The 16,089-nt window shown below is 39.7% G+C and overlaps 1 protein-coding gene across 3 annotated transcripts; it reads right to left on the bottom strand.

Moving 5' to 3' along the window:
- Positions 1-366: 366 nt before the first annotated feature.
- On the bottom strand, positions 367-15,626 carry NMU (neuromedin U). Of its 3 annotated transcripts, none has more exons than XM_053404227.1 (10): positions 15,277-15,624; positions 11,951-12,009; positions 11,114-11,161; positions 10,913-10,972; positions 9,523-9,552; positions 9,359-9,409; positions 6,357-6,428; positions 2,782-2,835; positions 2,202-2,241; positions 367-822 (listed from the first exon to the last, which is right to left on the bottom strand). In XM_053404227.1, exons 1-9 carry the CDS (start codon positions 15,473-15,475, stop codon positions 2,206-2,208), a joined length of 609 nt encoding a protein of 202 aa, XP_053260202.1. In that variant the 5' UTR covers positions 15,476-15,624; the 3' UTR covers positions 367-822; positions 2,202-2,205. The 3 variants fall into 3 exon arrangements, with proteins under 3 accessions (XP_053260202.1, XP_053260204.1, XP_053260203.1); XM_053404229.1 differs by lacking the exon at positions 15,277-15,624 and adding an exon at positions 12,165-12,327; XM_053404228.1 differs by lacking the exon at positions 9,359-9,409 and having other exon boundaries at positions 15,277-15,626.
- Between the last annotated feature and the right edge of the window lie 463 nt (positions 15,627-16,089).

Below are 16,089 nucleotides of genomic sequence, written 5' to 3'. Positions count from 1 at the left end.
CTGCACAATGACAAAGGGCTTGCTTAATATATCTTTAAGGGGCCACACGGCTCTTGGTTTTGCTACAGTAAACTAAATCCCTCTGGAAATAATAGATCCAGTTAGCTGAATAACTGGCTATTGTTAGATGTGCTTTCTAAATATGATTCTAATTCATGGCACCCGTTCTCCTCTTTGAAAGTTTTACCCACTACTAAATTTCATTGACTATAGTTCCACTGCTCTGTTGCTCCACTAGTATACAAGAAGGGCCCATTTGATTTCATGTTAGATATTAGCATGCTGGTTTATATAACGAAAGCACTTAACCATAATTGCAAACCATAAGACCCAAACCTTGAAAGTATGACATTAAAAACTGAAAAATTCTCATTAAAAACAACTCTCTACAGAGTGTCTTTATTTACAACAAAAGGTGGTGAGAGGGAACACACCACTTGTAGCAATACTGCTATGGTCGAGGTATTTTGCATGCAACAATCTTAACACCAACAGTATTTTGTTTTCAATTTTATTACACACATAGTTGCAAAGAACATGAGATGAGGAAACAGAATTATTTTAACATACTTCAGAAAGAAACAACTGCACCTTAGGCTGCAATCCTATGCTGACTTATTTGAGAGTAAGCTCCATTAAACACACCGAAACTTACTTGTTAGTCAACATGCATAGGGTTACACTGCATTTTTTTAATTATAAGAAATGTACATAGTGGATGAAGTATCTAAAAAGAAAGAGAGAGAGAGAGCATTTTACATATAAAGAATGCCCATCTTGTCTGCAATCCTGTGATGATTTTAGGTGTGAGGCTGAAGAATCCTGAAAAAGATAAAAATGTTCAATTATATAATGGGTAGTGACTTTAAAAATTGTTACAATCCTGGCAAAGGACATATATAGACTGGCAGTGTCAGGGGATGGAAATTCCATTTTTGAACTTGTTTAAACTCCTGAAATGTCTTAAGAGATCCCTTGCCATCACAGACACATCCCACCCAATAATCACAGCCCAGAACAGCCCAGGAGAACTATGGCCAGGTGTGTCACTTCTCTCTCTCCCATTGGCTGGTTCTATCTGTGGGTAGAGCATGGGGGCTCCAGCTTTGCAATCAAGTGGAGATGAAGACAGCAAATCCTTCTTCCTTCCAGCACCGTATGACCAATGTGAAACAAGCTGTTGAAGCCAGGTGGATCTGTGAGAACCAAGAGTCCTGAGCCTACAGAGACTTCATGGCATTTTGATCCACGTGATCTCAGTCCCCAGAATACATTAAATGCATTCAACGTTGCACTCAGGTGGGCAGGGGCTGGACTTAAAACAATCTGCTCTGTAATTGTTTTTAAAAGGGGGCAAGTCACTATTAAATTTCAATTTTGGTAGCCTGATTCTAAGAAGTCATAACAGCAATAATGCAGATATTATTGCTAGCATAATGCTATGTTGGAAACTGTAATATAACATGCTCAAGGTGAAAGGTGGCTAATAAACTAACAAATAACCAAACTGCATACTGACCTGGCCATATGAATTCTGCCTAGGCCATGTGAGATGTGTAGGGCCAGTTCTATATCTTAGCCCAGGCATGGCCAAACTTGGCCCTCCAGATGTTTTGGGACTACAACTCCCATCCTCCCTCGCTAACAGGACCAGTGGGCAGGGATGATGGGAACTGTAGTCCCAAAATGGAAGGCCAGGTCTAGCCATGCCTGCGACTTAGCCCATGCTATAGATTCCGTTTTTGATGACACAACAATGCTTATTTCAATGTTGACCATTTCTAACACAATAACACTGATCCTGTTGTACCTGCGTTATGTTGTTGGCTGTTCACGATCCACTTAATACAATGATTTTAGATCAGCAAAGTTATCAAACTGTTCCACCATAATTTGTCACCCTTTCAGAAGGGTAAGGAGGTGGGTCACAGAGATACATTGGATTTAATATTCGGCGAGGGGTTTCATTTTTGTTGCATGGCAAAAATTCTTAAACATTTGGTGTATATATTGATTGATTAACCCTTATCTACTTGTTTATTGACACTTTCATCCAGTAAAATAGTATAATTTTCATTTCCAACTTTTCCTGGCACTACTACTCTATTGCTTGCTTTTTAAAATGTGGATTTTAGACTATTTTCTGTACAGATAGAATGAATGCTCAAAGTCTGTTCTGAGTGAAAAATTAAGGTTTATACCATTTTAACGAAATGTAGTAGATCTCCTTCCATTGCGTGGCTGGAAAAGAAATAATGTCAGATAAGTAGTATCTTGTTGAATGCTTTAAAAAGTATTTTAACTGACTAGCCCACTAAAATTGATTCAGAAATTTAAACAATTTTTTTATTTATTAATTTTTATTAGTTTTTAGTAAATATTACAAGAAATAAAAAGAAAAAAGAAATAGAAACAAAAATCAATACATAACACTGTAAACACATTTGTCTACGTACTTTCCAACATGCAGACTAGAAAATAAAAGAGACAAAAGATAAAAGAAAAGAAAAAAGAAAAAGAAAATACTTTTCATAATCAATAATACCAAACTTATACTTCAAACATTACAATATATAAATCCTAATTAAAATATTCTAAAAGACTTCCACCACATTCACCACGTGTCTCTTAGTTTCTAGTTCACCTGAAGAATGTAAAGGTATAAAGAATGTAAAGATGTAAAGGTGAACAAAAAATTAAACAAATTTAAAGTGGATTCTAAAATGCTTGAATTTGTTTATTTTCTAAATCACCAGCATATTACATACAAAAAATACACACCCGGAAGATAAAGTAGCCCCTACTTTGAATTCCTCCAGGTATTCGAAGTTCTTCCTGAAAAGAGAATAGATTTCAAAACAACACATACTTGAGTAGCAATGTAACAACAATGTATGCTGCAACACAAGTGGTCATAAATAGCATGAAATATTGGGAATTTTCTTATTTAAAAATGAATAAATAATATAATATAAATTTATAATGATTGCATATCTCTAAGATTTGTGCTATGGCTAGTGGCAGGGTTGGGTGGAGAGTCCAGCCTACTTTTGGTGACAGTTTAGAAAGAGGAATAAAAATAGGCAAACAAAAGAAGCTGTCAGTTACTTCAACGGATACATAGATTTGTGGAAAACTACACTTTGTTTGTCTGAAATTGAAATGAGAAACAGCGACAAGCTTCTTTCTATTACTGTGACTCAGTATAAAAAATATACATAAATCTTTTTAATTATTTAATGAATGAGCAACAAAGAAATATTCACACACAATTTAGCTTTTTCTCAATCTATAAGGAGGAAAATAATTCCAGAAAAAGAGGTATGCAGGAAGACAACCCAATAAGAATAGCTATTAATATTGATATTAATATTAAAAGCTCTTTGCCTTGCTTAGGGGAGCAGGTAAGACATGTTTGGTTGCCAGCTCTGGAAGGTAAGATTTTTTGTGCGGGGGCTATTCCAAGGTTTTTGTTTTACTATGTGTAATTACGGTTTTATGTGCTATTCCCAGAAGACAACCCTTGCATAAGAGGCAAGTGATCTGTATAGCAAAGCACCCACACCAGCACTCTGTTATATTAGGTACAATATTCTCAGAAGTCAGGCAGTGCAGTTAATCAGTATACCTGCAAAAGCTGTAGCAAGGAAACTGAATGACTTTTAAAAAGTTAGGAGCATATGCCAAATAATATGTGAAATTCAGATATTCAGTGGGTTGAATTGAACTGTGCCATTCCATTTCTGGAAGGGTTTTTGATTCTCTGGTTTCCCAATTAGCTAAGTAGTGCAGACCCCTAGTAGTTTTGATTATGTGAATGGTGCCAAGGACCCCCTGGGTGGGTTACGTGGACCCCTAGGGTCCACGGAGCACCAATTGGCAACCACTGCTCTACATGAAGAAGAAAGAATGTGATTTTTGCCAACTCCCTCTCCCCCTGCAACATTCTGTGCTCCCCCACCCAAAATCTGCTCTTAAAGATTGGTGGGCTCTCCAGAAGCATGTTGAAGGTACGGGGAGCAGCAGGGGAAAAGAGAGAATTGGGGGGGAAATTGCATGTTCTATGAGCAGAGGCCTCTGTTAGATTAAGGACTCTTCCACAAATATTGAATTCAACACATAAATTGCTAATATGATTATCTAAAGGGCACAAGCAGGACTCTTTTTCAGTCTTGCAAGTCATTCCTTATAAAATGGCTCGCTCTTTTAATTAATAAAATAATTTCAAATACATCTTGTATGTCTTCTGTTTCCTCAAAGGGCACTGCAGGTATTTTCTATTAAATTGTTAATGCATGCTAGCAGCCTGCCTTGATTCCATTATACAACTTTTTATCAGCTGGACATAGTGTTCTCTTCACAGTTTTAGCATTTGTGCTAAGCAGATTGCTTTCCTCTTTGCCTTCTAGTTAACTGCTTCCAATCAAAATCTGATAACCTCAGGCCATGATAGTGTTCAGTATGTATTGGCTGTTTGCATCATTTTCCTTTCTGACATGGTAAAAGGAGTTCTGAAATATTTATTAGTAGGTCACATACAAAATCATTTGTTCTGATTTCTCCTCTTAAAGGCAAGCGACAAAATAGAATCATTGAATTGTAGAGTTGGATAGTTCTTATTTTAGTTGTTTTTTCAGTACCTCATGGGATTAGAACTGACTGAATTTGAAGCTCTGAAAGGAGAGGAAGAAGGGAGTAGCTATTCATATACATCTGAAGTTTAATTAAATGACTAGCATCTTAAAAATGGATAGAATGGGGCAATATTCCACCCAGTGTTTTTTATGGTATCACACCTCAGGAAACTAGCTGGCTCTTGAAGATTCAAACTTGGTGACTTGGTGAGGCTGTTATAGCCAGCAACTAGAAGGCACTCTTATTCCAGAAATGCATGCATTACAAAAACAAATTTAAATCTCTCTTTTTTCCCTGGTGACGTGATTCATATTTTAAATTCTCTTGATTTAAAAGCAGCTATCCTGCAAGATGTGGGTGGCGCTGTGGGTTAAACCACAGAGCCTAGGACTTGCCGATCAGAAGGTTGGCGGTTCGAATCCCCGCCACAGGGTAAGCTCCCGTTGCTCGGTCCCTGCTCCTTCCAACCTAGCAGTTCGAAAGCACGTCAAAGTGCAAGTAGATAAATAGGTACTGCTCCGGCGGGAAGGCAAACGGTGTTTCCGTGCGCTGCTCTGGTTCGCCAGAAGCGGCTTAGTCATGCTGCCCACATGACCCGGAAGCTGTACGCTGGCTCCCTCGGCCAATAAAGCGAGATGAGCACCACAACCCCAGAGTCGGCCACGACTGGACCTAATGGTCAGGGGTCCCTTTACCTTTACTTATCCTGGCAGCTCTGCTTTTAAGAATGAAATAAATTTGGATTTTCAGTTACTGGACTTTTCTGTCCAAAGTAATAGAGCTGAGTATCTCAGAAAGGATATTTCACAATTGACTGGCAGATCTATTCTTTAGTTGCTTTGCCAAGTAAAAAAACATATGCTAGATGAAACCAGTGGCCAAGAAAAGAAAAGAAAAGAAAAGAAAAGAAAAGAATCTACCCAGTCCAATGCCCTATAGCGTGGAACTGATTGTTCCCAGTGACCCTGTGAGTCATCTAACAAATTTGCATTTTGCTCCAAGGAAATCTAGTACCTATTCAAAGCTGTGGCAGAGACATCTAATTAGTGCAAGAAATTAAAATGGATACTGACAAAACTAAAATTTGTACCAAGGTCTGTGCCTCCTACAGGTGGCTATGATAGGCAGAGTGGCCTGAAATCACATATTCAGGCAAGTAAGATGACCACTGTTCTGACTGATCACTGTTACTTCACTTCTGCTAGCCCTTGCCTCCCCCACTGCCCATGGCCTTAATAAAATACTAGCAGGGATAAATCAAGGTTCAACAGTGCCACTTTTGCTGCTATTACCAGGGTCAAAGATCAGGTCACAGGACAGGCTGAAGAGCACTAATATTGTTCCGTGCAGCCTTGGTACCAGGATATTAAGCCTGATCCTATAAGATGCTGTCCCCACATAGGACTAGCCCTTTGAACAACATTATTACAATCCTTAATTTCAACCAGCATAGCACAACCTCAAATCCAGCCATTCAAAAGGAAAGATAATACAGTTGTTTAGATGTATAAAATGGTCAATTATGAGATTTTTCCAGTTTATGTAACTTCCTAAAATGACATATAGCAACATACACGTAACTCTTCTGAAGAGGAAGCATGCAGAATAATGCCGTGCTTTAAAGAAAGCACAAAGACTGTATCAGTCAATCTTGAAAGACGGTATAATGATACAGAATAATAAACAGCATGTTTTAGAAAGAAAAATGGAACGTTACATACGTCCGCTTTGTATCTCTTCAGTCTCTTCTTCAGTTGTGGAACAAGTTGCAGCAAAGGATGCAGGACAGACGACTGAGAGGATATGAATACAGACACATGAAAGACAATGAAATCCAGGATGTATAAACACAAACAAACAAAACCCTTCACTGCAGCACTGACTCAAAAACAGAGCACACAAAGCAAAGGATGGAAGATGTTTGATGGGACAATATTTTTAGACATTCCCATAGCTGTTTCTGATGTTGCAATTTCCTGCATAAATGCACACTGTTAAACTTAGTTGATGAGGAAATAACTAGCGTCAAGGAGTACCATTCCTGTGTTTGCTGCAAGCTTGACATGGGTACGCAAGATGCACTGCTTGGAAAAGCAAATGATAGCTGAGTGTTTGTTGTCAGGGCCTCAGGTGGCAGAATTCATGGGCACACACCTTCTTGCCTCCGGAGAAGGGGCTACAATGGATTCTCCATTCTGGCAAGATCTCACAAGAACCCTACAAGATCAAACAGATACCTCCAGAGGCTTCCATGACTTCTTGTGGGGCTCTCATGAGATCTCACCAGAAGCTCTGTGACCCCAAGTAAGCGAGGCTTTGGCGAGGGCAGCAAGGAGGGCAGTGTGCATTGTGTGCACTTTCCTGTTTCGCCTCAGGCAGTGAAATGGGATGAGCTGCCTCTGCTTGTTGCTATGAGCCATCTAACACCACAGACATTAGATAAAGCTCCCTATGGTTTCTTGCTCGATGGACAATCTCAGGATAATGCCAAGTTCCTAGATATCCAGACAGGAAAAGTTTGCAAACCCAGGAAGAACTCATAAATCCAAGCAGCATCCAACTGAACAGATCTTGTAGTGCAAGAACATTTGGCTCTGCAAAGGAACTTTCCCACCCTCTTCTCTCACCTGCATGTACACATACTCCCTAAATATGTTCCGCATGTTACCCCAAGGCTTTGGGGACGGCACAGGGAGCACATAGGGAGAAGAGAGGAGAGGGGAATTTCTATTATGCATGCAGAAATCATTGCACTAGCATATCTGTTTAATAGCATTTCATACATAATTCTTCGTCTTGGTCACAAAGAAGAACTTGCCTCATTAATCAAGAAGTAGTGTCCCTTTATCCTACACAGAACCCCACAATCTATATGCCCCCTTCCAGAAGCCCTCCACAATACAAGGTACAATATTTAGGAGAAAAGCTGAAACGGAAGCTTTAGTGAGGCCAAAATACTTGAATGGCAACTCAATTTCAATATGCTAAGTTAGTCTGAAGGCACACAGCCAAGGTAGATGTTTATGGGATTGTTGATGTTTTTATTTTGATTATGCATTTTGTGGTTTTCTATTTTGATTTTATTCTGTGAACCGCCCTGAGACCTGCATGTATAGGGAGCCATATAAATTCAATAAATAATTATTATTATTATACTGCTAAAAAGCAGCAGTTGCTGGCCACAGTTGAAACAATTCTGGGCTTCACCTCCTGCTCTTCTTCATTCCTTACAGTGCATTCCTAAACAAGTCTGTAAGCCACACTGAGTTAAATGGGACACTCCCAGGTAAAGGTGTATAGGATTTCAACCTCAGTCTAGGTACATTCTGCTCTACTGCTTTCCTCGCTTCCCCCAGGAAACCTCAAGCCTAAATTTTTTTGCCCTACAAACCTGAATCCCAAATCAGAATAAGCCGCCCCGCAAGTGCTCCCAATATACATGTTAGTGGTCAGGGCGTAACTGAACAGCACTGCACATAATGGTCAGGGCGTAATGTTTCTCAAAAATATTTCATTTATATTCTTGTTTTAAAAGTGTGAAACATTTCATACAGCAGATGTATAATCATTATTCACAAAACATATTAATTGCATAATGGTCTATTTTGTGCCCATGAGGCTCAAAGCTAAAGATAAGATACATCTTCTTATTCTGTGATTTCGTAATGAGTTAGGTGTGGTTCTAATATAATTACTTTTAGCAAAAGATTTGTGTGGGGTTATTTAGTCAAATACTGTGAGAAATCAAAAGCCCAGCTTATTTAATGTATGTTTTAAAATGTATTCGAATTTCCATTGGTGTATAAACTTGGTGATAAGCTAAACATAATAAAATGTACAACTTCTATGGGACTGCAACATTGAATTATTAAGACACAAAGTAGCTGCCAAGATATAAACCCCAAAGAAATTGCAAATTCATGACAGCTTTGTCACTTTTTGCTACAAAATATTTCTATAATTATAACATTTTAGTAATATGCTGGCACAAAAAAATCCATTATATTGTCTATTGGTATGAAGGAATCAGACAACAGTGGCAATAAACATAGAACACTGATTATGTTACAAAATGAACAGTAAGTAAGCAGATACAAACTTTAATGTAAGACACAGGACAGATGTGTGTGTGTGTGTATGTGACTGGTGTTTTGGTGGAACTTTAAAAGAAAGACCTTATGTAAAATGTTATTCCATTATGTTTGCATATAGGATATTTCTTGTTTGTTTGTTTGTTTATGATAAAACCCTCCAAAAGAAATATTCTAAACTGTTCTTTCTGAAGAAAACTTTATTTTAGAATTCACACTATATATTTGTAGCTGGAATCCTTAGTAAAGGAACTAGTATTAACCTTATTGCGTTTTAGAATAAAAACATTAATTTGTATTAGAAGACTATTTAGCTTTAACTCAGCTTTAACTTTAAAATGTTTAGATTATGATTACCTCAGATATGTCTTGAGTCAGTTCCATATATGTCTGTCACTCGGCATCCATTTCTTTCCTTTTTTTAATTATACAAGTTTTACTAAATTTAGAACTTCTGGCATTGACATTTAGCTTTCATCTGTTGTAACTAGGCTATAAGCAAGATTGGTTCTTGGTTTTAAAAACTTTTTACAGATTAGGAATTCAATATCAGGTGGAATCAACTGAAGCCCCAAAAATAATGATAATATCATGTTGTCTTTACTCACAGGGGAATGGGCAGTTCAACTTACCAGAATGTCTGAGTTGCCTGTGTCATGGGTCTTAGAATAATGGAATAAGAACTGTTCAAAGAAATTAAAAGTGGATTTTACTTTGAAACAGATTAATATGTAATGATTTTTGAGACAGTTAACACACAATAAAAAAACACATTTTTTAAAAACAAGGAGCTTACTCTTTTGGTGTTGTCCTTTTCATCTGACTCCTGTGGAAATAATTGGCAAAGACTTTCAACAACCAAGGAGTGGACATTTGGGGAAAACAAAATAGCATGGTACAGTACTTATCGTTTTTGCTATCTTTGGAATTGTTGATTGGGTCTGCAATCCTAGGCACTTTTATTTGAGATTACTCAGCTCTATTAAATTTACTTCTGGGATTTGCTTCTGAGTTAACATGCATAGGACTGCACCATTAACTGTTTAAGATTTTTAGTATTTTATATTCATTTCTTCTCCATAGTAGCTATACTCCACAGAAACTCCACAGAATCAATATTTTTTCCCCAGAACTCTCATCTGGCTGTTCACTGCAATTGGTTCAGAAGTCTGAGTCTACATGGAATGCAACAACTGCTTTACAGAGGCAGGCAATGGCATTAGATAATTTGGGCCGTGAAACCACAATCAAGAACAAATTATTACTGAAACACAATACTCCATCTAATACATTGCCAATACTTCTGTGCATTTCATATTCTCCTTATTGGTTTTGGTTTCAGTTTCTTAAAGAATGCAATGGTTGCGGGGAATGGCACACTTTCTCAGAAAGTTCTACCACTATAATAACAAAAACTACAATGTGAAGTAGAATTATATCATGAAAGTATTCCAAGGATAATTGTAGAATACATCTTACCTCAGGGTAATATTTTGTCCTGGGGAGAACAAGCTATACAGGGGACTAAAGACTTCTCCTAGAAATCTTACCAAGCTAACACCGTCTGGATTCTGATATCTCTCTCTTGATAAGGTCCACACACACTAGCTTATCTTTGTGGCTGCCCTATATAGCCCACTAGCACCAGAAACCTTGTTTATAGAACGTGGTAACTGAGATAAGATTCTAAATTGCACATCAAGGGCACCAGCATCTCAAAAAAACGTTGAAAGAGAGGGGAGACACAAGATTAGTCTATGAGTCATATGAAGGTTAAGTGGCCCATCTTTCCACTAAGGGTTTGTTCTGTTTTTAAGCAACCAAGGAATCATTGAGCTGAAAGTACACACAAATTCCCAACTGCAAAATGTTAACAGTATTGATTAGAAATAGAGGACTCCGAACCACCAGCTGGCACACATTCTGTTCTATTAGACATTCTAGAGAAACAGCAGCGCATAGCTTTGCATCTGTACTACTTCTCAGACATCAAAGAGCAGTTTTGCTACCGTTTTAGTAAACTTAGTTTTCTGCAAAGAGCCCTGAAGCACTTGCTGCCAGAGAGCCACAATGCTGAGAATTGTATCAGTATTTAGTATACACTGAACTGCACAATTGCAATGCCCTACACTGTACAAAATATGCTGGCAGCCATGTTTCGGAAATAAAACGTTAAGTGGATTTACCTGAGCTTTGTGTAGAAGTTCCAGAATCATATAGCAAAGTTCTTCCAATGTATTAGAGGACTAAAGGGGGGGGGGAGGGAGAGAGAAGAAGAATCTGAGGGACGTGATAAATGAAGCAATAGCACCTACTTCGACAAATTTAGCATATTTGAATTATCATCATTATCATCATCATCATTATTATTATTAAACTTGACTGACCTGAGATGGACTATCCCTGACCATGTAAGTAGAGCACACATCATCTATCTGAAAATATAGACAAGAGAGCAAACATAGCATAGGATTGAAAAAGAAGCAAAATAGTAAAATAAGATGTTGAGTTTTATGTGAGGTCGCATCATTTTTAATATTAAGTTGACAGAGAACAAAGGCTTACCACCACCACCACCCCTCAGAAAGCCAGACAACTGGACACCCCTTCCTAAAGAGGAGTTTGCACCCAACGTTGTGACAAGCCTCACGAAACAGCAACTCAGAGCTCACTCAAGCATTTTAGCATAAGATTAGGAGCATTTGGCAACACCAAGTCCTGTGCAATACACATGAGAAGTCCGTCCATGAGAGACACTAGCCAGATCTTAACTGACAGATCAGAGAACAGAACTTTTAATGCTAATATTAACACCCATCTTAAGTGCAGCACCACCAGCAAATCTAACCAGAGTAAAGGTTTAAGCCTGAAAAGAGCCAAGAGCCTAATTCCTGAAAGCATGAACATTAGTTGGTCTGTTCTTGTTAAATCTCGTCAGGATACAAGCTCTTTTACTGGCAATATTCAGCCACAGCTGTTCTAAAGTGTCACTTGTGCTCCTTCAATCTGCACCGTGGAAGTGTGGTGCGCACACTATCTCGCATTGCCGACAGCCCCTTACGATGTCATTCTTGTATTGGAAAGCAGATTGCTCCTTTCAAATAAAGATAACATATATTGTTCTTAAGGAACTATAGCAGGTGTGCTAATAATAACAACAACAATAAATGCCTTTTCTAAAATAAAAAAACTAAACAAATAGTACAGAAGATATTTCACTGTACCTCATTTGATAACTGCAAATCTGGTTCTCCTTGTAGAACATGGGGTGCCATCGGTGCACCTGGAAATTAGAATTAGAATTAGAATTATAATTATTTATAATACGGGGTTCCCTGGGGTGTTAAGGGAGGGGTAGTACCTCTGGTGGGGGACACATCATGCTCCTTCTGGGGTAGTTTGTCCACCTTTGGTCCCCAACCTGCATTCAGCTCCCACCTGTGGCTCCTAGAAGCTGTCAGCATGCAACAACGGCCACCCCCCAGGAACAACTTTGAGTGGCCATCTAAACCAAGTGAGGGCAAGCCAATACGTCTCAAACCCTTGGTAAGTTAGGGACTTCCCCTGCATGTGAAGACAAGTTCCAGTGGATTGAGTGAATGAGACCAATAGTGGGTCCAACATTCAAGAAGGTGGTCTCTGCACATGCTGTAAAGGGGCAGGTGGGGCTTGTAAACCTGGGAAGGTAGCCCATCTAGGAGAAGGAAAACTCTGATCTGAAACCTCTGCTGCCTTGTTGGATGTCTTCAGTAGAAGAAGAGGCTAAGGAGTAAATCCTACATGAATCCAGAACGGAGTCCCTAAGGATGGTGACTTGTACACTTCCTTCCAGCTACTCCTGCTGCCAAGCTGGTGCCAAACATATTGTTCTGCTTTCCTTTGGACCGCATCAGTGAGGTCAAGAGGGGGGTCTTGTTGTATGGGCAGCCCAGGACCTCCATACACACTGCCCAGGCTTGTGCCCTGGAGAGGTCGCTTCAGAGCTGCTAACAGAGCAAAAGCAACATGGTTTGACTTCACCCCTGGAGGCACACTCTATTGCCAACATCAATATGGGGTTCTCTAGCTCTAGCTCTTGTGTGTGAGCATTTGAGTGAAAACTAATGAATGTCACAAACAAGAGAATGATGTTACGATTCAGCACTTAACAGCACCACAAACAATTAGGCACTGAATATAAAGTTCTGTACTGTATCAATTGGTCTGGTTTTTGTTTATTTGTAGCCAATGGCTATTTCAATGTAACTCACAAAACCAAGACAATTTGCAAATATGTTAAACATGCACATTTTCAGAAATAAACATTTCAAGCTACGGAAAGAACAAAAATGAAAGATATTAATGATGTATCTCACATAAAAGGAGGGCTTCACACAGAAAAGAGTTGTTTATATAATTTTTTTTTTAAAGCAAGGAAGTTTTCTGAAACTGTAAAAGTATTATTTAAAGTTGTCACTAATTCTGTTTACTATTTAGCACCCTGTTAAATTCCACATAAAATGACAGGGAGACTTTGTATTGAACAAGGGGTTTTTCTTTTTGTTCAGTTAAAAAAAATGGAACATTAAGCTTGCTCAGGAAAAAAAAAAACTTCCTTAGGCAAATTGGTTAGAAATGAATAAGCTCCTATACAAAACTCCTGTTGGAACAAGACATTGTTCCAACAAAGACATGTTCCATACCTCCATTTTCTGAGACGATGTAAAAACAGGTGGGCACCGCCAGAATTAAATGTCCACAAGGAAAGCTTTTTAGTGAAAATTTCAGAGCATATGAAAATTGTAATTATTGCCTTCAGTGGCCTGCACTTTTATTGCTATTACAGAAATATATCTACTACCAATTCATGTGGCAAGCGATCTTCACTGGCAGATAATAAGAACTGAAGGGGGCAGAGTCATATTTAATATTTGGAAAGAGATTGTCTATTCTGACTTTTTAGCTGCTTTCAGTCTTGCAGTGTGTAATGTGAAAACAAAGGACAGAAATAAAACATTCCTTTACATTTTTATTGCCCCACAATTATACTATACATAGCAGCTATGTAAATTACTGTTAGATTACTATGTTTTTCTTCTTTGCCATATTTATGAAGATTTCAAAATTCTAAGTACGGTGACTATGGAAATACACAGCAAGTAATGAAGGTTATTCTGTTCTGCATTTCACGTTTTCATTTTACAGATGCAAACTACATCTGTGTATTACATTCAAGTCAAGGGAATAAAATAAATAGCTTTGTTCAGGATTAACTTCTTGTTCATTTCACCATAATTTTTCTTTTTCTTTTGGTAAATCTAATGGACTAGAATAGAAGAAATGCTTGCTAACTATACTCTGCACAAATTCCTCTGAACTTCGAAGTTGAAATTAAACTGACAGCTACTTCATTATTAAAATGTTCATTCAGGGTCTTTATATCACCCTTTAACATGCCAATCCTACATGCAATCAGGATGATTAAAGAGTCTAAACCACAGAATGGATTGTGAATAGAAAAGAAGGACACTTGTTTTTTATCCTGCTTTTCCTACAAAATTTATCTCCCACATTAGTTTAAAATCCAGTAAAGTGCTGGTGCTCAGACAGGCGCTGAACAGAAAAATGTTACACATATCATTTACTGTGATTTTAACTAATCTACAGTAGACGTAGGTGACTTTCAGTTATGTGCCGCATAATTTACTCTGAAAGTGGGAACAACCACCTGTACTAAAATGCTATTGCTGGTTTACTTCTACTACAGGACAGGATTTTAAAATCGGCTCTACATCATTTTTATAATAAATTGACAGCGGAAATCTGACCTACCACCTTATGGGACAATTCCATACAACGTGCCTTGGAGTCTCGTATAAGCCAAAATGCAATAAATTACAAACAGACCTATATACCATGCCAAGAAATGACAAAACTGATAAAACTGTTGTGGTGGATAGGATGGTATTAGGCTGCCGTGAGACGACATCAGCTTTTGAGTTTCACATAATTCCTCATCAGGCACAAAGGCAAGACATTTTCGGGCACAGCATACATAGAGCAAACTGGACCATAACCCTCCATCCTTCTCCCTGACCAAAGATCTGCAGCGGTCTGCCAGCATCTCAGTGGACCAGGGAAGAGCTGACACCTCTTGGTGTCCGCCTGCCTAGCCTGCACCAACGAAATGCAGAATCCAGAAAGAAGCCCGCGTCGCTTTGCTTCTTTGCAAAGGGCTGAAAAGCTTTGCCTTCCTTAACAGCGCGGGATTTCTAAAGCTGCAAACCGTTGTGTGCGCGCATGGTGGCCCTTTAAAAATAGAGGTTTGTCTCTCTCTTTTTATGGATCTTTGTTTTGGAGGTAGCTAGCTCGAAATATGTTCACAGTGTAATTAAAAGAACTCCAAGGAAATACCTGGCTGAAATTGTATTAATTGATGAAGGTAAATGCATTTAATATCAATATTAAACCCAGTAAGAGATGAATCTGTCATTCTACAGGGAAGTTGAGCCAACATAAAGAAATACTGTGCTGATAATGCAGAGACGTTGCTCTGAAACGGAGCCCTTACCTTTGCACGCGCTCGCCCCAAAGGCGAGGAGGAAGAGGAGCAAAGCCCAGGCGGCTCCCGGGCCAGACCGCAGCTTCCTGGGGTCGGAGCGGCGGCAGGTGCCGCTGCTGCTGCTGCTGCTGCTGCTGCTGCTACCGCCGTCGGCCGCAGGCGGCGCAGGCTGCTCTTGGCGCCCCCAGCAGGCGCTTCCCCTTTGCATGGCTTCCGTCCCCGCTTTTGGCGCGCGCGGCGTTCTTGCCCTTCGAGTTGGCGCGCGCGCGCTTTTCCCGCCGCTCTGCTCCTAGTCAGAGGAGCCCGGGCTTTTAAATCTCCCGGACATGAGGAAGCCAGGCAAGCGGCAGGCTGACTCACGGCGACCACGTCACCCCGCCCTCCTCAGCCTCTCCTTCCCGCCCTTTCCGCGCGAGACTCCGAGGAGTTGGAATCACCTGCCGCGCGCGGGAGGCGACAGCGGGGAGTAAGTGACTTCCAGCACGTGGCAAGACGTGGCTCGTCAGGGGCGTTGGAAACCCCGGGGGAGGGCGGAGGTTCTCATCCCCAGGGCGTGGGAGCCACTTCGACCTCAGACGCCTCAGGGAGCAGAGGGGAGCCCACGACTATTACAAGGCATAGTAATACAGTGGTACCTCGGGTTACATACGCTTCAGGTTACGGACTCCGCTAACCCAGAAATATTAGCTCGGGTTAAGAACTTTGCTTCAGGATGAGAACAGAAATCGTGCTCCAGCGGCAGCGGGAGGCCCCATTAGCTAAAGTGGTGCTTCAGGTTAAGAACAGTTTCAGGTTAAGAACGGACCTCCGGAACGAATTAAG

This window comes from Podarcis raffonei, chromosome 9 (assembly GCF_027172205.1).
Source record: "Podarcis raffonei isolate rPodRaf1 chromosome 9, rPodRaf1.pri, whole genome shotgun sequence".
Lineage (NCBI taxonomy): Eukaryota > Metazoa > Chordata > Lepidosauria > Squamata > Lacertidae > Podarcis > Podarcis raffonei.
Note: the sequence above shows the minus strand (reverse complement) of the source record. Positions and strands in the feature narration are given on the sequence as shown.